The sequence below is a fragment of the Trypanosoma brucei genome, chromosome 6, assembly GCF_000002445.2.
Source record: "Trypanosoma brucei brucei TREU927 chromosome 6, complete sequence".
In the NCBI taxonomy this organism is placed as follows: domain Eukaryota; phylum Euglenozoa; class Kinetoplastea; order Trypanosomatida; family Trypanosomatidae; genus Trypanosoma; species Trypanosoma brucei.
This window is the reverse complement of record NC_007279.1, coordinates 601,376-619,426: the sequence shown is the minus strand read 5'-3', so window position 1 is coordinate 619,426 and position 18,051 is coordinate 601,376. Positions and strand designations below refer to the sequence as shown.

The following is an 18,051-nucleotide window of genomic DNA, read 5'->3' as shown; positions in this document are numbered from 1 at the left end:
TAACAAGCACCCACCAACCCAAAGGCAGAAGAGCTCATAACAAACCTTTTCTCCACCACTTGAACAAGCATTTTAAAATAAACAAATGAAGTAATAAATAAAGGAGCACAAAACAAGGAATGCCTTTACAACAACTAAGTTAACAAACCTAAAAAAACACCATGAGGAAAGACAACAGAATAAGAAGAAAAAGTACATAGTTACTGAAATTTACAACAAGAAAAAAAGTTTTAATGACATGCCTTAAAAAAACGTGTAGAACACAAAAAAAGGAATGTACGCGTCGACGTTTGTTATTGTTTACTGTGTACCGCGGGTTGCACCGTTGCGGGACACGCTGATTGTCCATGTGACGGACTTGCCTGTGGGAGAGTGGAGTGAATACATTTACACCTCATTATTAAAGGTTCCTTGGCGACTGTACTTATCGATGCCGCTCCACAGGATACCCATTGAGGTTAGATGCAACTTTACATCCATAACATTCTGATGGTTTGTGTGTGTGTGTATATATATATTTGAGTGTATGTGCAGATGATGCTAACAATCGAGGCATTTGTATGATTTTCAAATGAATTAGGCATCCGTGCACTAAGCTACCTATCATAAGCACGGGACTGATATCTTCCCCCTTTCTTTGCATTATATAATGAGCATGATGATCATACGTGCAATTCCTGTGGTATCTGAAAAATGCAATGACAGAAGAACTGCGACGATGCCTTCATACAAGGATTCACTGACTCTACTATATTCCCCCCTCCCTCGCTTTTATTCACTTACTTTTCTTTTGTTTCTCCAATAGTCACTTTACCCGTGCCATGTTTATGCTATACACTACCTTGGAGGCGAATGATGATTGCTTTTTTTTTTCTGCCATAGTACGCTGAAGGCTAGCGAAAACACAGGCGTTTTGCTTACGTCAATCACTGCGTCTGCACCTGTGCTACCCGAGAGTTGAGAAAAACCACCACCATATCTGTTTCTGCTATTATCACCTGCATACCCAGTTACATATATATAAATATATATGTGTGTGCGTGTGTTATCTTATCTGAGCGAGCCCCGTGGGTGAGGCGGCGGCGGTAACTCTTTGGTGCTGTGACGGCCTCAATCGGACCCGCGAGAGCTCATATAGTTATTGTGGGCTCCATCTTCGTGTGTGTGATATATCTCAATTCCCTTTTTCTATCTATTCTTCCTTCATATGACCATTTACACTGTGCGTGATCGTGATGAATTTGCGGTTGCAACTTTATCGACACTTATTGAAACTGAATTGCGGCGCCAATGATGTTGTTATTTAATTATACACCTGATCATGTTGTTGATGAGAGGAAACGCTGAGGTGTACGCGTCGACGTTTGTTATTGTTTACTGTGTACCGCGGGTTGCACCGTTGCGGGACACGCTGATTGTCCATGTGACGGACTTGCCTGTGGGAGAGTGGAGTGAATACATTTACACCTCATTATTAAAGGTCCCTTGGCGACTGTACTTATCGATGCCGCTCCACAGGATACCCATTGAGGTTAGATGCAACTTTACATCCATAACATTCTGATGGTTTGTGTGTGTGTGTATATATATTTGAGTGTATGTGCAGATGATGCTAACAATCGAGGCATTTGTATGATTTTCAAATGAATTAGGCATCCGTGCACTAAGCTACCTATCATAAGCACGGGACTGATATCTTCCCCCTTTCTTTGCATTATATAATGAGCATGATGATCATACGTGCAATTCCTGTGGTATCTGAAAAATGCAATGACAGAAGAACTGCGACGATGCCTTCATACAAGGATTTACTGACTCTACTATATTCCCCCCTCCCTCGCTTTTATTCACTTACTTTTCTTTTGTTTCTCCAATAGTCACTTTACCCGTGCCATGTTTATGCTATACACTACCTTGGAGGCGAATGATGATTGCTTTTTTTTTCTGCCATAGTACGCTGAAGGCTAGCGAAAACACAGGCGTTTTGCTTACGTCAATCACTGCGTCTGCACCTGTGCTACCCGAGAGTTGAGAAAAACCACCACCATATCTGTTTCTGCTATTATCACCTGCATACCCAGTTACATATATATAAATATATATGTGTGTGCGTGTGTTATCTTATCTGAGCGAGCCCCGTGGGTGAGGCGGCGGCGGTAACTCTTTGGTGCTGTGACGGCCTCAATCGGACCCGCGAGAGCTCATATAGTTATTGTGGGCTCCATCTTCGTGTGTGTGATATATCTCAATTCCCTTTTTCTATCTATTCTTCCTTCATATGACCATTTACACTGTGCGTGATCGTGATGAATTTGCGGTTGCAACTTTATCGACACTTATTGAAACTGAATTGCGGCGCCAATGATGTTGTTATTTAATTATACACCTGATCATGTTGTTGATGAGAGGAAACGCTGAGGTGTACGCGTCGACGTTTGTTATTGTTTACTGTGTACCGCGGGTTGCACCGTTGCGGGACACGCTGATTGTCCATGTGACGGACTTGCCTGTGGAAGAGTGGAGTGAATACATTTACACCTCATTATTAAAGGTCCCTTGGCGACTGTACTTATCGATGCCGCTCCACAGGATACCCATTGAGGTTAGATGCAACTTTACATCCATAACATTCTGATGGTTTGTGTGTGTGTGTATATATATTTGAGTGTATGTGCAGATGATGCTAACAATCGAGGCATTTGTATGATTTTCAAATGAATTAGGCATCCGTGCACTAAGCTACCTATCATAAGCACGGGACTGATATCTTCCCCCTTTCTTTGCATTATATAATGAGCATGATGATCATACGTGCAATTCCTGTGGTATCTGAAAAATGCAATGACAGAAGAACTGCGACGATGCCTTCATACAAGGATTTACTGACTCTACTATATTCCCCCCTCCCTCGCTTTTATTCACTTACTTTTCTTTTGTTTCTTCAATAGTCACTTTACCCGTGCCATGTTTATGCTATACACTACCTTGGAGGCGAATGATGATTGCTTTTTTTTTCTGCCATAGTACGCTGAAGGCTAGCGAAAACACAGGCGTTTTGCTTACGTCAATCACTGCGTCTGCACCTGTGCTACCCGAGAGTTGAGAAAAACCACCACCATATCTGTTTCTGCTATTATCACCTGCATACCCAATTACATATATATAAATATATATGTGTGTGCGTGTGTTATCTTATCTGAGCGAGCCCCGTGGGTGAGGCGGCGGCGGTAACTCTTTGGTGCTGTGACGGCCTCAATCGGACCCGCGAGAGCTCATATAGTTATTGTGGGCTCCATCTTCGTGTGTGTGATTTATCTCAATTCCCTTTTTCTATCTAGTCTTCCTTCACATGACCATTTACACTGTGCGTGATCGTGATGAATTTGCGGTTGCAACTTTATCGACACTTATTGAAACTGAATTGCGGCGCCAATGATGTTGTTATTTAATTATACACCTGATCATGTTGTTGATGAGAGGAAACGCTGAGGTGTACGCGTCGACGTTTGTTATTGTTTACTGTGTACCGCGGGTTGCACCGTTGCGGGACACGCTGATTGTCCATGTGACGGACTTGCCTGTGGGAGAGTGGAGTGAATACATTTACACCTCATTATTAAAGGTCCCTTGGCGACTGTACTTATCGATGCCGCTCCACAGGATACCCATTGAGGTTAGATGCAACTTTACATCCATAACATTCTGATGGTTTGTGTGTGTGTGTATATATATATTTGAGTGTATGTGCAGATGATGCTAACAATCGAGGCATTTGTATGATTTTCAAATGAATTAGGCATCCGTGCACTAAGCTACCTATCATAAGCACGGGACTGATATCTTCCCCCTCTCTTTGCATTATATAATGAGCATGATGATCATACGTGCAATTCCTGTGGTATCTGAAAAATGCAATGACAGAAGAACTGCGACGATGCCTTCATACAAGGATTTACTGACTCTACTATATTCCCCCCTCCCTCGCTTTTATTCACTTACTTTTCTTTTGTTTCTTCAATAGTCACTTTACCCGTGCCATGTTTATGCTATACACTACCTTGGAGGCGAATGATGATTGCTTTTTTTTTCTGCCATAGTACGCTGAAGGCTAGCGAAAACACAGGCGTTTTGCTTACGTCAATCACTGCGTTTGCACCTGTGCTACCCGAGAGTTGAGAAAAACCACCACCATATCTGTTTCTGCTATTATCACCTGCATACCCAATTACATATATATAAATATATATGTGTGTGCGTGTGTTATCTTATCTGAGCGAGCCCCGTGGGTGAGGCGGCGGCGGTAACTCTTTGGTGCTGTGACGGCCTCAATCGGACCCGCGAGAGCTCATATAGTTATTGTGGGCTCCATCTTCGTGTGTGTGATTTATCTCAATTCCCTTTTTCTATCTAGTCTTCCTTCACATGACCATTTACACTGTGCGTGATCGTGATGAATTTGCGGTTGCAACTTTATCGACACTTATTGAAACTGAATTGCGGCGCCAATGATGTTGTTATTTAATTATACACCTGATCATGTTGTTGATGAGAGGAAACGCTGAGGTGTACGCGTCGACGTTTGTTATTGTTTACTGTGTACCGCGGGTTGCACCGTTGCGGGACACGCTGATTGTCCATGTGACGGACTTGCCTGTGGGAGAGTGGAGTGAATACATTTACACCTCATTATTAAAGGTCCCTTGGCGACTGTACTTATCGATGCCGCTCCACAGGATACCCATTGAGGTTAGATGCAACTTTACATCCATAACATTCTGATGGTTTGTGTGTGTGTATATATATATATTTGAGTGTATGTGCAGATGATGCTAACAATCGAGGCATTTGTATGATTTTCAAATGAATTAGGCATCCGTGCACTAAGCTACCTATCATAAGCACGGGACTGATATCTTCCCCCTCTCTTTGCATTATATAATGAGCATGATGATCATACGTGCAATTCCTGTGGTATCTGAAAAATGCAATGACAGAAGAACTGCGACGATGCCTTCATACAAGGATTCACTGACTCTACTATATTCCCCCCTCCCTCGCTTTTATTCACTTACTTTTCTTTTGTTTCTCCAATAGTCACTTTACCCGTGCCATGTTTATGCTATACACTACCTTGGAGGCGAATGATGATTGCTTTTTTTTTTTGCCATAGTACGCTGAAGGCTAGCGAAAACACAGGCGTTTTGCTTACGTCAATCACTGCGTCTGCACCTGTGCTACCCGAGAGTTGAGAAAAACCACCACCATATCTGTTTCTGCTATTATCACCTGCATACCCAGTTACATATATATAAATATATATGTGTGTGCGTGTGTTATCTTATCTGAGCGAGCCCCGTGGGTGAGGCGGCGGCGGTAACTCTTTGGTGCTGTGACGGCCTCAATCGGACCCGCGAGAGCTCATATAGTTATTGTGGGCTCCATCTTCGTGTGTGTGATTTATCTCAATTCCCTTTTTCTATCTAGTCTTCCTTCATATGACCATTTACACTGTGCGTGATCGTGATGAATTTGCGGTTGCAACTTTATCGACACTTATTGAAACTGAATTGCGGCGCCAATGATGTTGTTATTTAATTATACACCTGATCATGTTGTTGATGAGAGGAAACGCTGAGGTGTACGCGTCGACGTTTGTTATTGTTTACTGTGTACCGCGGGTTGCACCGTTGCGGGACACGCTGATTGTCCATGTGACGGACTTGCCTGTGGGAGAGTGGAGTGAATACATTTACACCTCATTATTAAAGGTCCCTTGGCGACTGTACTTATCGATGCCGCTCCACAGGATACCCATTGAGGTTAGATGCAACTTTACATCCATAACATTCTGATGGTTTGTGTGTGTGTGTATATATATATTTGAGTGTATGTGCAGATGATGCTAACAATCGAGGCATTTGTATTATTTTCAAATGAATTAGGCATCCGTGCACTAAGCTACCTATCATAAGCACGGGACTGATATCTTCCCCCTTTCTTTGCATTATATAATGAGCATGATGATGGTGAAAAGTTTTTTTAATTTTTTTTTCTTTTAATATATATATTTTTACAATTTTGAATAATGTTTTCTCACTTTTTTTAAATATTTTTTTTCCTTGTAGTAGAAACAATTTGTTCTTCCCTTTGTTTTTCTGTTGTCGTGGAGAATGTTCTCTCGATCATTTGTAGTCTTTGCAGGTTTGTTATGCTGTTGTCTTTCTAAATCAGTCGCCCAAGTAGCCACGGGCAGTCCTCGTCCGGGTCTATTTCATTTAGATTCGTCGGTAGTGGATCTATCGGGTGATGATTTTTCTCGTGTTCATCGTGTTGCGCCTCTCTGTCCTTGGATTGTTCTTTTTTATAACGATGGCTGCGGCGCTTGCCGACGGTACGCTTCAACTTTCTCCAAATTTGCTGGAGGGTTGAAGGTGGAGCATGGAAAGGATGCACTTCAGATCGCCACAGCAGCTGCTGTGAATTGCGCTAGTGAAGTGGATCTGTGCCGTAAGTATGACATCAACTTTGTTCCACGATTATTTTTCTTTTACCCACGTGACTCATGCAGGAGCAACGAGGAGTGCGGCACCTCCTCATTAGAGCATGTTGCATTTGAAAACAGTCACTTGGAAGTTGATGAACTGGAGTCGGAAGTGCGACGGCTAGTTAACAAACACATGGTGGTAGATGATTCCTTAAAGGAGCGATGCATAGACATGCATTTCAAACTTTATACATCCAAAGAGGAGTTGGTGAAGCGTTCTGTTTCTTCTACGGATGAATCAGGGAGGTTTGTTGAGACAACAGAACTATATGCCACAGATATTGCCGGCGCTTTCTTCTCCGCAATGCACTATGATGTTTCTCTGGTAGGTACGGAACCACGCGAGCGGCTAACTGCACTTGAAGATTTTGTGTTGCTTGTGAAAGACTCGCTTCCTTCTATAGGGGCTGACGGTGTTGTTAGCGCCCTTGAATCTATTACCGCGGAAAGACCATTCACAGTCGCATCATGGCAAGATGCTGTGGTGAAGTCCGGTATTCCGTTTGATGGCTCGCCACGTAACGTCCGGTGGCGGACATGCCGGGGTTCATCTCCGCAGTACCGCGGTTTCCCATGTGGGATGTGGCTCCTTTTGCACGCACTAACAGTAAACACACCGGCGGATAGGAATGTCCTTGAGGTGATACAGAATTATATACGTTATTTCTTCTCGTGCAAGGAGTGTCGGGACCACTTCATCCAGTTTAACTTCAGCCCCAACGAAGACCCTGTACTGCAACTGTGGCGTGCGCACAATAATGTGAATGCGCGACTGGCCAACGTAAAGGATGGTGCGGACCCGCTAGTACCGAAGCGACAGTTTCCCACACTGGAGGCGTGCACCGAGTGCTATGATGGTGCCGGAAATTTTATTGAGGCACATGTGACGGGTTTTCTGAAGCAAAGGTACCTATGGGATCCCAAAGCAGTGGGGCTCATGGAAAGCAACGATGATTTGAATGAAGTCGACCCTGCGTCGAAGGATGCAAATGTTGGGCGGAATGTGGAGAGCAGCGGTAAGGGAAAAGGGGACGGAGGTGCGCGCGGCAACTCGAAGGAGGTCCGATCAGATCACGCTGGGGGAAAGGGGAAAGGCTATTCAGTGTTACTTTTTAGTAATGTTTTCATCATTTTATTGTTTGTATGTTTGGGGTCTTTCGACTACATGAAAAGGCTTAGGGTGAGGAAGAGGCGGGACCGTTACTAGATCCATCAGGGTGAAGCAGAAGATCCAAGTATGGTTGGTACTGACCGCTCACCTTCCTGTGCAGATGGTCAGTGCATTACTGACAGGTTGGTAGTTTGCATGTTACTACCATATATATACATATAGATGCGCGTACATGTGTACGTTCTCGAACAGTGGGTCTCGGTGTCCACGGGAGGGCGTGCGAAGAGGGAAGGCATTAGCCGTAATGAGTAGTTGCACGTTTTTTTTGTATATATATATTGGTTAGCATGGTTTGTGTAAGGTTGGGGTGCAGTTAATCTTTTGTCGGAGCCCCCTCTTTCTCGTGAATACAAGGGAAAAAGAGGGAGATTCTGTTTCACAGTTGATCCTGTGCGAGTGCCTCACTCTTCCGTGTGGGGGCTTCGCTGAAATGATAATTTGTAGTGCTACTGCGGTGAAAGTGTTTCAAAACTCAAGCGGTTCATTCGTTTCATCATATATTTTTGCTCACTACGTGGGGTCGGGCGAGAAGGACGTTCCTCATGGTGTAGGGGTTGTTAGGGACACAAACGCGGGAACGAGCAGAAGCTAAAAGTTTGAATTCATAAAAAACAAGGAAGAGATATCGTTTTCTTCCGCCTTCGTAAGGTAGAGAGGGAACGAGGAGCCGCAACTCACGCACGCAGTCAGCATAACCGAGGAGTAAGAAAGAGGAAAATAAACGTTTGGGTGAATAGCAGCTTCGGAGAAGTTGCCGTAAACGACTTGATTTAGCTGATGAGCCGTTTCAAACGCTGCCTGGCTATCGTTAACACCCGAAGTGGAGCTCGCGAGGGTCTTTCTGTTTTCGCAAGTGCTTTGCGACAGTACCTTGATAACGCAGGAATTGTGCACCACGACGTGTGTGTGCCCGAGAAAGATATTATCTGCGCCATGGAACGCCATGCGGGTGGTACTGATGCCATCATTGTGTGTGGTGGTGATGGCACACTAAGCTCTGTTGTCAATGTACTGGCGGCAACTCCAAATCATCCACTGGCCGCTGCTCCCATAGTCCTGGTGCCGTGTGGGTTGCAAAACTCAGTTGCAGCTTCTCTGGGTATTTTCTCTGCGGAACGTTCCGTTTCTGCCTTCGTGCTTGGTCGCGTGGAGCAGGTGCCCCTCTGGGAGGTACGGATTAATGGCGCGCTCACTCGGTATGTGGCCTCCTACCTCGCTGTCGGTACTTATGCAATGTGCGTTAAGCGACTGCATGAGTTAGATGCTGTTGGGGACAATTACATTTCGCTTCCAATGGTTCGGGGGAAGTACAGGTTGGGGGCGTTTTATACAGCAATGCGCAATGAGACAATTTCGTGTAGCGCTACCCTGACATGCTGTACAAGAGGAGGAAAAGGAAAGAAGGATGCACCAGGAGCCCTGGGAAGGTCACACGTTCTTATTCAGAGTCCAATGAAGATGCTGTTAGCCTCGCAGATGCCTTTTCAACACCGCCACTACACACTTACTCCAAATGCTACATTTAAGCGGGGATCGATGTGTGTCACGCATGCTACCCATGAAGCAACGCGGATGCGCCTTTGGCATCTTTTAAGTCGTGAGGCCATAGAAGGTGTAGTTCTTAATGAAGATGGTGTTGGTGAGTCAGTTGATGTAACAGGGTTGGAGTTTACCCTCCATGCTGCTCGTGAAGGTGCTGGCGGAAGGTCTGGCGCGGTAATGATGCTGGACGGCGAGGCGGTGCAAGTGTTTCCAGGGTCAACAGTTTCAGTCCAGCGTTCAACCTGCCATGCGCTGCTGGCATCCTGCTGAGCAGCAATCGTGACAAGTTTGTACTTGTTGGACACGCCGAGAGTTCGTTACTTGTTGTTGCATTGCAGTTGTTTACCGTTATCGGCATCATTCTTGTTGGTTTTACTTATGTTCCTTTGAAGGAAGCTGCTTGCTACTGACCCTATTCCCTTCTGTTTTATTGGTCTCCGCACCCACCCGCTTGTTTACTTTTCCCCTAAATTAACCTAAACACACATTTTGTAATGTTACATACTACTGGACACAGAGGAGAACCGGCAGCAAGGCTAGCGCTGGTGTTGGATTTGGAGAAAGGGGGAGGGAATCGCGTCTTCCTTGATTTCGTAGTTCACGATCTGGGCGATGGAGTTTGAGACGGAGCGCAGTACCACCCGAACGCAGCAGCAACCTCGTCAAAAATTCCGTGGACAGGAGTATGATGACTATGTACCGCGAAGGAAAACCCATGGTCAGCGTTCCGTTGATTTTTACTCCTCAGCCATCCAGTATGTGACAACGCGGCTGCAGCATCGCAACACACCGTACGGTTATCATGTCGACCCGCATCCATACTGTTCTAAGGATATGCTGCCTGCTTTTCGGACCCCCTTTAATCCCAGCACAGCACTCTGCACTCAATGGGTCAGCACTTCATATCACCCCGATAGCCGCGGCGGCCTCTCGCGCCAGGGGCTCTTGAATCTAAAATGGGCGCCGAATGGCCGACGTTTGCTGTGCTCCACTGGACGCGGTGAGTTTTTGCTGTTCAACGGTCATTCTTTTGGTGTGGAGGTCAAAACCGTGGCACATGAGGATCACCGCCCATGTCGAGCTATTACATGGGGAAACAATAGTGATTTGATCATTAGCGGTGATGATGCCGGTATGGTGAAGCTGTGGCTCTCCAACTTTGTTCTGGTGGCGGAGTTCAATTCGCATCACAGGGCTGTTCGGGAGTTGACGTGGGCCCCACTGGAGGGGAAATTCTGTAGCTGCGGGCAAGATGGTTCAGCTCGTGTGTGGGACACCAACGCCGTGGGTACAAACCCTCAACAGGCACGGGAGGAGATGAAGTTAGAGGGGCATGGTGGCGATGTTGTAAGTGTGGACTGGCACCCTTATCACTCACTAATTTTGACTGGAAGCCAGGATCGCGACTGTAGGTTATGGGACCCGCGTACGGCATCTCGTGGCAGCATTGCGGCGCTGCAGGGACACGCTCAGTCTGTTAATTGTGTGCGTTGGAATCCCAGCGGAACCATGTTGCTTTCTGCTTCCAAGGACTGTACTTTAAAACTCTGGGATATTCGAATGGTACAGGAAGTAGCCTCCTACGAAGCCCACTCCAAGTCAGTGGAACGAGTGGAGTGGCACCCACATGTGCCGGACCTTTTTGTAAGTGCAGGTGCGGATGGAAGCATCATGTACTGGATGGTTGACGGCTGTGAGGGGACTGCACGGCAGGACGGCGTGCTCGTGGTGATTCACAACGCGGCATTGGTGGAGAGCGCGCACGACCGATTCCGCGATGTCGCCAACCCGATCAATGCCATTGCATGGAGTCCACTTGGTAACTTGCTCGCTTCTTGTTCTTCAGAGGTGAAGTATTGGCACCGCAACATCCCCGGCGCCATGGAAGAGAAGGAACGTGGTGAAGAGGATGATGTTTTTGAGATGAATAGGCAACAATAACAGTACTGCGTATGAAGGAAGGTAAGTCGTGAAAAGGGTGAAACGACAGTAACACCGAAGGGGAAAAGGCAAAACGGCACAAATGCGGAATATTGTGCACGCTGTTGTGAGGGGGTGACGGATTAATGAAATGCCCCCTCTGTAGCGTCTCATCCCCACTCATTTACTGTTCTTTGCTCCGCCACGTTTTTGAGTACCGGGGTTCGTGCACCTTCCGCTGTTGGTAGTTTGACTTTGCGTGGCTTCAGACGATAGCTCTCTCCACTTCTCCCTCCTTCTCTTTTTGTTATGCTCTCTTTTAGTAAAACGAAAACAACAGCAAGCCCTCCGCATTTGCCGAAGGGTGAAACATATTGTAGTCGAATCGTTTCTCTTCTTTACACCTTTACATCGTCTCGTTAGATTTAACCTCTACACTGCTTGTTGCTCGTTGCCTCCGAGAAAAGCGATGCACGCCAACTGGATTACTTGGGCAGCTAGTACGGTGGTCTACGATGCAGGGGACACCATAAGCTTTGTGTTTGCTTTATCCTCTTTGCTCCCTTCTATTATTGTCATATTCATTGCGGGGCTCGCAAGTTCCTCGACTTCTCATCAAAGAGATGCCGCGCTGCTGCTACTCGTTGGGTTGTGCCAGAACACGGCACTGAACACTTTCCTGAAGGCTTTCATTAAGGGCCCGCGGCCGATAAGTAGCATGTACATAATGGTACCAATGAGCTCGTCGAGTAATTATGGCATGCCGAGCAATCACTCACAGTTTATGTTTTTCTTCATTACATGGCTGTTGCGCAAAGCGAGCGCGAACCATATACCCGTTTCATGGGGCATGTGGCTATTCTTCCTAGTATCAGCTACAGTTGTTGCATGTGGCCGTGTGTACAACTCTTATCATTCCACTGATCAGGTGATTGTAGGAGCTGCTGTTGGCGTGATAAATGCATACGCTTCCACCACGCCTACACTGGAAAGAGTGTTGCGCTGGCTGATGTTTAGATTGTCACCTGTGAGGAACTTCTTCACATCGTGGGTGACGTATGTCCGATTATGAGTGAGGGAAAGTGTTACTTTCCGCAATCGAGCAACATTATTGCTCTCTTTATTTCGTTCTTTATAACTCGCTCATGCTAATTCGTTCCTGTAACCATGTTCAATCTATTAACAAAAGAGGGGAATGCTGGAAAAAGGGGAAGGAAACCTTCACTTAATTCAAAATCTGTTCTTGTTTTACTTTTCTCTATGTGTATTTGTTTTCTAATTTCTTTTTGTGGTATTTGGCCTCAAGTTTCACACATTTGCCCTGCCTAGTCCTCTGCCTCCCCCCTCATATTTCCTTTTTCCCTTTTCTGTAGGCAAATTCAAGAAAACCAAACCGTGCTTACGCTTCTTCCTGCATCCTGACATTAGTTTTCTCTCTTTTCCTTTCTTTTGTTTTGGCGTTGGGCGAAGGGAGAGGACGTGGACAACATTATCAGGCCCAACATACTTTTCCTTAGAATCTACACCCTTAAAAATTAGCGGTTACCGTACACTAAAGGGGTAAATTTCAAGGAAAAGAGGGGCAAAACAAGTTAAGCTAGAATAGCATCTGCTATGAATACGATACGTTACCTAGTGTCGGGAAAAGGTATTTTTAACAGTATTTGCGATCTTATTATACGCCCACAGCGAGCAGTATATGATCCTCGAACAGATTTGGGTCCAACGATTTTCCGCCTTGACGCCGATGATCCTCAGCGGTACAAACGCACGGACCTAACGATAGAGAACATGCGGGGGCTAACCTTGCAATGTTCATGGTTTCGTACCTTAAGTAATGAAAAACAACCGTGTATTGTCTATATTCATGGCAACTGTGGTTCACGTTACGACGCATTAGAGGCACTCTTTCTGCTTAAGGAAGGGTACAGTTTGTTTTGCTTTGATGCAGCGGGTAGTGGATTATCGGATGGGGAATACATATCACTTGGTTTCTATGAACGACAGGATCTCGCCGCGGTTGTGGACTACCTTGAGGATCAGGAGGAAGTGGATGGCATTGGGCTCTGGGGCCGTAGTATGGGAGCCGTCACCTCCATCATGTATGCATCAAAAGATAACTCCATCAAATGTATCGTTTGCGACTCGCCCTTTTCTACGCTGCGGAGTCTTGTAAATGATTTGGTGAAGCAGCACGGCTCCAAGCGATTTCCTAGTTCACTCATAAACAAAATTGTGAATCGCATGCGCAAACGCATCGCCGCGCGTGCGGCTTTTAATATTGATGATTTGGATACGTTAAAGTACGCTTCGGAGTGCACCGTTCCTGCGTTCATATTTCACGGCAGGGAGGATGATTTCGTCTTCCCACGGAATTCAATTGATGTGAGTAACTACTTTATGGGTCCATGTTTACATCATTTAGTGGATGGAGGACATAATGATGAACGCGGCGAAGATGTGAGAAACACTATTAAAGGTTTCTTCTCGCTCTACCTCGTTCTCAAGCGGGAAAATGGACGCCCGGTAGCACACTTAATGCAAGATGCAACGAATCGTGTGCCCAGGGAATATATTCCACGAGTGGATTCAGGCGATGTTTCGTCATCACCTGAGAGAGACGGTGATGATAATGATAATAATAGTGGTGTTGGCGGTAGTGGTGATGTCAGTGTTGATGATGGGGGAAATTCTTCAACCAGCGATGAGGTGCACGGTCTCGAGGGATCAGGGGATGAGGAGGAACCAATAGATGAAGCTCCCAGCCGTCCGCTATCTGCATCCCTAGCACCTGTCAGGGTTACAAAACCATGGTTTTATGATCCAAATGATTTGCTGTTAGAGAGAAAAGATTGATAAATAAGTTTGAAGTAGCGTATGTTTGGACTTTGGTGTCCTCCTTTCCCCCTCCCCCATTATTTTGCTCTTGTGCTTCGCTAACTGAATGCAAGAAACCGCCGTGCTTATTTACCTCTTCGCCCCCCCCCGCTAGTTCCGTATCTTCTTGGGGGAGAAAAGGTTGTCCGCGTATATCTGCACGTGTAGGTGGTTTCGTGCCTCAACGCCTTGTTTCACTTTTTTTTTTCCTCCGTTCCCAATCGGACCGAGTGATTTGAGGTGAAAGCTCCTCTCATAAATGGTGTTTGTCGTAGTCGTTGTTTTGCACCGTTTGACCCGCCATATGTTTGAATAGCGGTTCGATAGTTTCGTCATCCTCATGCTTGGCGCTATAGCGACAACTTCGATGCAAGTCAGCGAACAAAAAGAGCACGTATACATGCATATATACCTGTATATATATTTATATTTATATGAGTGAACTCATACCTTTGAAAGGGTACGCAGAAAAGCATTTAAAAAAAAAATAGAAGAAAAAAAGGTATCTAACGCTCGTTGGTGATTGCTCCTCACAGTTTCCCACCGCTTGACCGCACATGTACACATGTTCAAGACTCCATATGTGGAGTATTAGGTTTAAACCACATGTGAATGTGTGCAATGCAAGCAAGTGAGGAGAGATTGAAGGATAAATATCAGTGTTATTATCTTAAACCGGTGAGGCAGAAGATAGTTTGAGAGTGAATATGTGCTCTTGTTCTTTTGTTTTTGTGTCAGTTACCGGTTTCTTTTTCTTTATTTATTGTCTTTTTTTTTTTTGCCCTTTCATCCTACTCCTTTGGTCTCCCACTGCATATATTGATATATGCATTTCTAAATCTAGTCGCCGCAACGTAGCCACATTCGGGTATGTGCACACGGCAGAGTGCGGGGTTTTGAAAGGAGGGTTTGAAATAAACTCATTTTTACTTTTCTATTTTTACTTCTGGTCTTTTTTTTTCTTATTTTTCTCCTCCTCTTAATTTGGTTCTCTGTTCGTAATCCTAACGTTCATCTCCCTAACTCCAACCCTACCCCCAAAGTGCACGTGCGTATCTGCCTGTCTATGAGCGTGTCTGCTTAAAGGGGTGCACTTCCTGTCATTTGTGTTGTTGTTGTTGTTGTTTTTCGCGCTTTCTTTGTGTATATATATATTTTGTATTTATGCATGATTTCACTTGTCTGCGAATATAAATAAATAAATAAATAAATAAATATATATATATGTGTGTGTGTGTGTGTGTGTGTAGATTTCATCTTCCCTTTAGTCCATCACATGAATTTATGGGAAATTTGCTTCAATGCGGTAATAAGTGTGTCTGAGGTAATGTGTGCTTGAGTGGAAAGCGCATGTAATGAAGGAAAATATGAAAGCAAATACGATGAGAATAGTGTGCGGAAGAGATGGGGAAAGGGTCTTTAAAAAAAAAAAAGTATGACGCATGCTTGCACGTATGTGTGTGAGGGAGTTTGATATACCGCTGTTGTTAGAAAATACCTTTATATATATTTATATATTTACCCCGTTTGGTTGTGAGGTTTGTGTTTTCTGTACACTTTACTGTTGCCGTTGGTATATGACTTCGTGTTGGATTGAGCGGGCTACCAAAAGGAGGTTGATTCATAGCTGCACGTACTTAAACTAATTGCATGGCACAGTTGAAGGGGTGCTGGTTGGAAAACGAGGAGAACGCTGTGGTTCTCGCGCTTCAGTGTGCGTTTTCACATATGCTAGTTGTTTGTTTGTTTGTTTGTTTGTTGCATTTGCTGCGTATCACCTCTTTCTTCTTTTTTTTCTCTCTTCTTTTCCTCCATTTTCTTTCGTTCTTTCTTTCTTTTTTTTTTCTTGTAATCAATGAAGCTCCCATCAACGCCACCACGGTGTTCGTTCTAATAGGAATTTGTGCTCCTTTGCTTTGTCTGTTTCGATTTCGGTCGTTGTACTTCTTTGCGCAGTCAAAGATGGGGGTTATGTTACCGAAACCGGTCTTAAGTAAAGTCGTTGATAGGGCGGGAAACTACAACATTGGAGTTGCATCCGCTTGCGTCAACGGCTATCGTGTGAGCATGGAAGACGCCCATGTAATGTTGGTAGAGAGCGAAATGAGTCTTCTTGGAATATTTGATGGTCACAATGGTAGTGGCTGCAGTAAATATATTGCCGACCACCTTCCCCAAAAGGTGAAGGCATTAAATGGTAAACACACGCAGGAGGAGTTGGAAAAGGTGTGTGTTTCTCTTGATCGCGACTTCATTCTGAATCAGAGTGATGCTAGTGGGAGCACAGGGACCTTTTGCATTGTTACACGTGATTACAATGTGACCATTTGCAACGTAGGTGATTCCCGCACCATTATTGCGCGTGGAGGTCGCCTCGTATTCGTCACGGAAGATCATAAACCAACAGCAGGTGAAGAGCGTCAGCGCATTGAGGCATGTGGAGGTTGTGTAGTGAGTGGACGTGTTGATGGCGATCTCGCAGTGTCTCGCTCCTTCGGTGATGCATCCTTCAAGCGCCGAGATGCGCTGGATGACTACAAGTCACATAAAGTTGTTGCTGTTCCTGACGTTACAACCCACGCCTGCCGGCAAGGTGATATTATCATACTCGCCTGTGACGGTGTATTTGAGGGGAATTTCTCAAATGAAGAGGTTGCTGCTTTTGTTAATGAACAAGCTTCCAAATCCCCTGACCTTGCCGTCGCGGCAGCTCGTGTATGTGATGAGGCCATACGACGTGGAAGCAAAGATAACGTTTCGTGCCTCATCGCACGGTTGTCGGATGGCGCTTCCGCCGCCCGCCTTTATGGAGCGCATTCATTCCTTCCTGGTGCCCCATATCCTCGCATGCATGATCTTTCTCGCACAGCTTATGTGGCAATGGCACAAATGGCACAAGTAACTCACGCAGATGCTCTCGCCGCCCGTTACGCACTGTTGACGGCTCACGAGAATAAAACTCTTTCGACAAAGTCACCATTGGAGCAAACTGCCTTTGAGATGAGTGATGAGACGGATATTGAAGCGGAAAAGAATTTTTTCGGTTGGGGTCCGGCCCCGGGCAATGAAGCCGCCTTTTTCAGGTCGCTAGCAGAGCAAAGCAACAAATAAAATAGTTGCGCTGTATTCTCCTCCTTTGTCTCTTTACCTTTCTTTCTTTCTTTCCCTCTCTCCCCATACGTCTGCCATGTCCCATTTAATACCTTCCTTTTTGTTTCTTTCGTGTGCTTGCTTATTTGTGTCTTTGCGTTGTTGTTGTTGTTGTTGTTGTTGTTATTTTTCCGCTTGTTCCATTTTCCATTTCCATTTTCCCCTTCTTCCATTTTCCCTTCTTCTTCCTTCTGTGGGGGTGGAGTGGAGATGAGTTTGTATCATCTCTTCTTTTATGCTCCTTGTTACTTTCGTTTGTTTGTTTGTTTGTTTCCCGTAATTGCTACTTTTGTTTTTTTTGCTTGTAGCAGTGGCTTCTCCTTAGAATTTTTTTCTTGCTTTTTTTTTTTTGAAAAAAAAAATACCATTTCAATATTTTATGCTTTCTTTGTGACCATAATTATCCATACCCATTTCTTAAATATTGTTCTCATTTTTCTTTTTTTTCTTTCTTCTTGTGTTATTTGTTTATTATTTACTTTTCGTGTGTGTACCAAACTAAATTATTCCATAATAATGAATATGTGTTCCTCGCTGATTGGTCCTCGTTCCGCCGAACTCATTTTTTCATTTTTTTTCTCCTTTTTTTTTTTCACTTCCTTTTTTTTTTTTACTTCCTTTTTTTTTAACATGAGTCACGGCGGCGATGCTGATCGTTTTCTTTTATATTTCTCATGTACCAAAAAAAAAATAAAAAAAAAAAGAAAAACCAATGTGAGGAATTTTCTTTCATTGTAAGTTGAGTTTTCTTTTTTTTTTTCCCTCCCTCATAAAAGTGTCGGTGGTGAATATTCGTGTGGGGGTAAAAACAAAAAAAAAAGAGGAGAGAGAAATATGAAATATAAAT

At 44.7% G+C, this 18,051-nt stretch overlaps 7 protein-coding genes and 38 non-coding genes across 45 annotated transcripts, besides 15 other annotated features; all 45 read left to right on the top strand.

The window, feature by feature from the left end:
• Nucleotides 1–18,051: part of a sequence feature (sequence corresponds to BAC RPCI93-28P18) that runs on past both edges of the window.
• Tb927.6.1892 lies at nucleotides 308–375 on the top strand. Its single transcript, XR_002990051.1, has one exon. It is a non-coding gene; the product is annotated as an H/ACA snoRNA, TB6Cs1H3 (small nucleolar RNA).
• Nucleotides 390–466, top strand: Tb927.6.1891. Its single transcript, XR_002990050.1, has one exon. It is a non-coding gene; the product is annotated as an H/ACA snoRNA, TB6Cs1H4 (small nucleolar RNA).
• Tb927.6.1889 lies at nucleotides 534–622 on the top strand. Its single transcript, XR_002990049.1, has one exon. It is a non-coding gene; the product is annotated as a C/D snoRNA, TB6C1C3 (small nucleolar RNA).
• Nucleotides 653–745, top strand: Tb927.6.1888. The gene has a single exon (XR_002990048.1). It is a non-coding gene; the product is annotated as a C/D snoRNA, TB6C1C1 (small nucleolar RNA).
• On the top strand, nucleotides 892–959 carry Tb927.6.1887. The gene has a single exon (XR_002990047.1). It is a non-coding gene; the product is annotated as an H/ACA snoRNA, TB6Cs1H1 (small nucleolar RNA).
• Nucleotides 1,060–1,131, top strand: Tb927.6.1886. Its single transcript, XR_002990046.1, has one exon. It is a non-coding gene; the product is annotated as an H/ACA snoRNA, TB6Cs1H2 (small nucleolar RNA).
• Tb927.6.1885 lies at nucleotides 1,288–1,351 on the top strand. Its single transcript, XR_002990045.1, has one exon. It is a non-coding gene; the product is annotated as a C/D snoRNA, TB6C1C2 (small nucleolar RNA).
• Nucleotides 1,382–1,449, top strand: Tb927.6.1884. The gene has a single exon (XR_002990044.1). It is a non-coding gene; the product is annotated as an H/ACA snoRNA, TB6Cs1H3 (small nucleolar RNA).
• On the top strand, nucleotides 1,464–1,540 carry Tb927.6.1883. Its single transcript, XR_002990043.1, has one exon. It is a non-coding gene; the product is annotated as an H/ACA snoRNA, TB6Cs1H4 (small nucleolar RNA).
• Tb927.6.1882 lies at nucleotides 1,606–1,694 on the top strand. Its single transcript, XR_002990042.1, has one exon. It is a non-coding gene; the product is annotated as a C/D snoRNA, TB6C1C3 (small nucleolar RNA).
• On the top strand, nucleotides 1,725–1,817 carry Tb927.6.1881. The gene has a single exon (XR_002990041.1). It is a non-coding gene; the product is annotated as a C/D snoRNA, TB6C1C1 (small nucleolar RNA).
• On the top strand, nucleotides 1,963–2,030 carry Tb927.6.1879. The gene has a single exon (XR_002990040.1). It is a non-coding gene; the product is annotated as an H/ACA snoRNA, TB6Cs1H1 (small nucleolar RNA).
• Tb927.6.1878 lies at nucleotides 2,131–2,202 on the top strand. The gene has a single exon (XR_002990039.1). It is a non-coding gene; the product is annotated as an H/ACA snoRNA, TB6Cs1H2 (small nucleolar RNA).
• Nucleotides 2,359–2,422, top strand: Tb927.6.1877. Its single transcript, XR_002990038.1, has one exon. It is a non-coding gene; the product is annotated as a C/D snoRNA, TB6C1C2 (small nucleolar RNA).
• On the top strand, nucleotides 2,453–2,520 carry Tb927.6.1876. Its single transcript, XR_002990037.1, has one exon. It is a non-coding gene; the product is annotated as an H/ACA snoRNA, TB6Cs1H3 (small nucleolar RNA).
• Tb927.6.1875 lies at nucleotides 2,535–2,611 on the top strand. The gene has a single exon (XR_002990036.1). It is a non-coding gene; the product is annotated as an H/ACA snoRNA, TB6Cs1H4 (small nucleolar RNA).
• On the top strand, nucleotides 2,677–2,765 carry Tb927.6.1874. The gene has a single exon (XR_002990035.1). It is a non-coding gene; the product is annotated as a C/D snoRNA, TB6C1C3 (small nucleolar RNA).
• On the top strand, nucleotides 2,796–2,888 carry Tb927.6.1873. The gene has a single exon (XR_002990034.1). It is a non-coding gene; the product is annotated as a C/D snoRNA, TB6C1C1 (small nucleolar RNA).
• Tb927.6.1872 lies at nucleotides 3,034–3,101 on the top strand. Its single transcript, XR_002990033.1, has one exon. It is a non-coding gene; the product is annotated as an H/ACA snoRNA, TB6Cs1H1 (small nucleolar RNA).
• On the top strand, nucleotides 3,202–3,273 carry Tb927.6.1871. The gene has a single exon (XR_002990032.1). It is a non-coding gene; the product is annotated as an H/ACA snoRNA, TB6Cs1H2 (small nucleolar RNA).
• Tb927.6.1869 lies at nucleotides 3,430–3,493 on the top strand. Its single transcript, XR_002990030.1, has one exon. It is a non-coding gene; the product is annotated as a C/D snoRNA, TB6C1C2 (small nucleolar RNA).
• Nucleotides 3,524–3,591, top strand: Tb927.6.1868. The gene has a single exon (XR_002990029.1). It is a non-coding gene; the product is annotated as an H/ACA snoRNA, TB6Cs1H3 (small nucleolar RNA).
• Nucleotides 3,606–3,682, top strand: Tb927.6.1867. Its single transcript, XR_002990028.1, has one exon. It is a non-coding gene; the product is annotated as an H/ACA snoRNA, TB6Cs1H4 (small nucleolar RNA).
• Nucleotides 3,750–3,838, top strand: Tb927.6.1866. The gene has a single exon (XR_002990027.1). It is a non-coding gene; the product is annotated as a C/D snoRNA, TB6C1C3 (small nucleolar RNA).
• Nucleotides 3,869–3,961, top strand: Tb927.6.1865. Its single transcript, XR_002990026.1, has one exon. It is a non-coding gene; the product is annotated as a C/D snoRNA, TB6C1C1 (small nucleolar RNA).
• Tb927.6.1864 lies at nucleotides 4,107–4,174 on the top strand. The gene has a single exon (XR_002990025.1). It is a non-coding gene; the product is annotated as an H/ACA snoRNA, TB6Cs1H1 (small nucleolar RNA).
• Tb927.6.1863 lies at nucleotides 4,275–4,346 on the top strand. Its single transcript, XR_002990024.1, has one exon. It is a non-coding gene; the product is annotated as an H/ACA snoRNA, TB6Cs1H2 (small nucleolar RNA).
• Nucleotides 4,503–4,566, top strand: Tb927.6.1862. Its single transcript, XR_002990023.1, has one exon. It is a non-coding gene; the product is annotated as a C/D snoRNA, TB6C1C2 (small nucleolar RNA).
• Tb927.6.1861 lies at nucleotides 4,597–4,664 on the top strand. Its single transcript, XR_002990022.1, has one exon. It is a non-coding gene; the product is annotated as an H/ACA snoRNA, TB6Cs1H3 (small nucleolar RNA).
• Tb927.6.1859 lies at nucleotides 4,679–4,755 on the top strand. Its single transcript, XR_002990020.1, has one exon. It is a non-coding gene; the product is annotated as an H/ACA snoRNA, TB6Cs1H4 (small nucleolar RNA).
• Nucleotides 4,823–4,911, top strand: Tb927.6.1858. The gene has a single exon (XR_002990019.1). It is a non-coding gene; the product is annotated as a C/D snoRNA, TB6C1C3 (small nucleolar RNA).
• Tb927.6.1857 lies at nucleotides 4,942–5,034 on the top strand. The gene has a single exon (XR_002990018.1). It is a non-coding gene; the product is annotated as a C/D snoRNA, TB6C1C1 (small nucleolar RNA).
• Tb927.6.1856 lies at nucleotides 5,180–5,247 on the top strand. The gene has a single exon (XR_002990017.1). It is a non-coding gene; the product is annotated as an H/ACA snoRNA, TB6Cs1H1 (small nucleolar RNA).
• On the top strand, nucleotides 5,348–5,419 carry Tb927.6.1855. Its single transcript, XR_002990016.1, has one exon. It is a non-coding gene; the product is annotated as an H/ACA snoRNA, TB6Cs1H2 (small nucleolar RNA).
• Nucleotides 5,576–5,639, top strand: Tb927.6.1854. Its single transcript, XR_002990015.1, has one exon. It is a non-coding gene; the product is annotated as a C/D snoRNA, TB6C1C2 (small nucleolar RNA).
• Tb927.6.1853 lies at nucleotides 5,670–5,737 on the top strand. The gene has a single exon (XR_002990014.1). It is a non-coding gene; the product is annotated as an H/ACA snoRNA, TB6Cs1H3 (small nucleolar RNA).
• Tb927.6.1852 lies at nucleotides 5,752–5,828 on the top strand. Its single transcript, XR_002990013.1, has one exon. It is a non-coding gene; the product is annotated as an H/ACA snoRNA, TB6Cs1H4 (small nucleolar RNA).
• Nucleotides 5,896–5,984, top strand: Tb927.6.1851. Its single transcript, XR_002990012.1, has one exon. It is a non-coding gene; the product is annotated as a C/D snoRNA, TB6C1C3 (small nucleolar RNA).
• Nucleotides 6,035–6,117: a sequence feature (AT_rich).
• Nucleotides 6,171–7,751, top strand: Tb927.6.1850 (hypothetical protein, conserved; the record flags this gene model as incomplete). Its single annotated transcript, XM_840213.1, has 1 exon — nucleotides 6,171–7,751. The coding sequence occupies one exon, from the start codon at nucleotides 6,171–6,173 to the stop codon at nucleotides 7,749–7,751; it is 1,581 nt and encodes a 526-aa protein (XP_845306.1).
• Tb927.6.1840 (hypothetical protein, conserved) lies at nucleotides 8,493–9,527 on the top strand (the record flags this gene model as incomplete). The annotated part of the gene is made up of 1 exon (XM_840212.1): nucleotides 8,493–9,527. The coding sequence occupies one exon, from the start codon at nucleotides 8,493–8,495 to the stop codon at nucleotides 9,525–9,527; it is 1,035 nt and encodes a 344-aa protein (XP_845305.1).
• Nucleotides 9,870–11,198, top strand: Tb927.6.1830 (hypothetical protein, conserved; the record flags this gene model as incomplete). The annotated part of the gene is made up of 1 exon (XM_840211.1): nucleotides 9,870–11,198. One exon carries the CDS (start codon nucleotides 9,870–9,872, stop codon nucleotides 11,196–11,198), a length of 1,329 nt encoding a protein of 442 aa, XP_845304.1.
• Nucleotides 11,647–12,249, top strand: Tb927.6.1820 (phosphatidic acid phosphatase, putative; the record flags this gene model as incomplete). Its single annotated transcript, XM_840210.1, has 1 exon — nucleotides 11,647–12,249. One exon carries the CDS (start codon nucleotides 11,647–11,649, stop codon nucleotides 12,247–12,249), a length of 603 nt encoding a protein of 200 aa, XP_845303.1.
• Tb927.6.1810 (hypothetical protein, conserved) lies at nucleotides 12,792–14,033 on the top strand (the record flags this gene model as incomplete). The annotated part of the gene is made up of 1 exon (XM_840209.1): nucleotides 12,792–14,033. The coding sequence occupies one exon, from the start codon at nucleotides 12,792–12,794 to the stop codon at nucleotides 14,031–14,033; it is 1,242 nt and encodes a 413-aa protein (XP_845302.1).
• Nucleotides 13,797–13,861: a microsatellite.
• Nucleotides 14,450–14,490: a microsatellite.
• Nucleotides 15,245–15,279: a microsatellite.
• Nucleotides 15,280–15,302: a microsatellite.
• Nucleotides 15,554–15,575: a sequence feature (AT_rich).
• Nucleotides 15,790–15,814: a microsatellite.
• Nucleotides 15,834–15,902: a sequence feature (GA-rich).
• Tb927.6.1800 (protein phosphatase 2C, putative) lies at nucleotides 16,017–17,165 on the top strand (the record flags this gene model as incomplete). Its single annotated transcript, XM_840208.1, has 1 exon — nucleotides 16,017–17,165. The coding sequence occupies one exon, from the start codon at nucleotides 16,017–16,019 to the stop codon at nucleotides 17,163–17,165; it is 1,149 nt and encodes a 382-aa protein (XP_845301.1).
• Nucleotides 17,182–17,227: a sequence feature (GA-rich).
• Nucleotides 17,303–17,332: a microsatellite.
• Nucleotides 17,415–17,942, top strand: Tb927.6.1790 (hypothetical protein; the record flags this gene model as incomplete). The annotated part of the gene is made up of 1 exon (XM_840207.1): nucleotides 17,415–17,942. The coding sequence occupies one exon, from the start codon at nucleotides 17,415–17,417 to the stop codon at nucleotides 17,940–17,942; it is 528 nt and encodes a 175-aa protein (XP_845300.1).
• Nucleotides 17,455–17,477: a microsatellite.
• Nucleotides 17,767–17,831: a sequence feature (A-rich).
• Nucleotides 17,886–17,913: a microsatellite.
• Nucleotides 18,009–18,051: part of a sequence feature (T-rich) that runs on past the window's edge.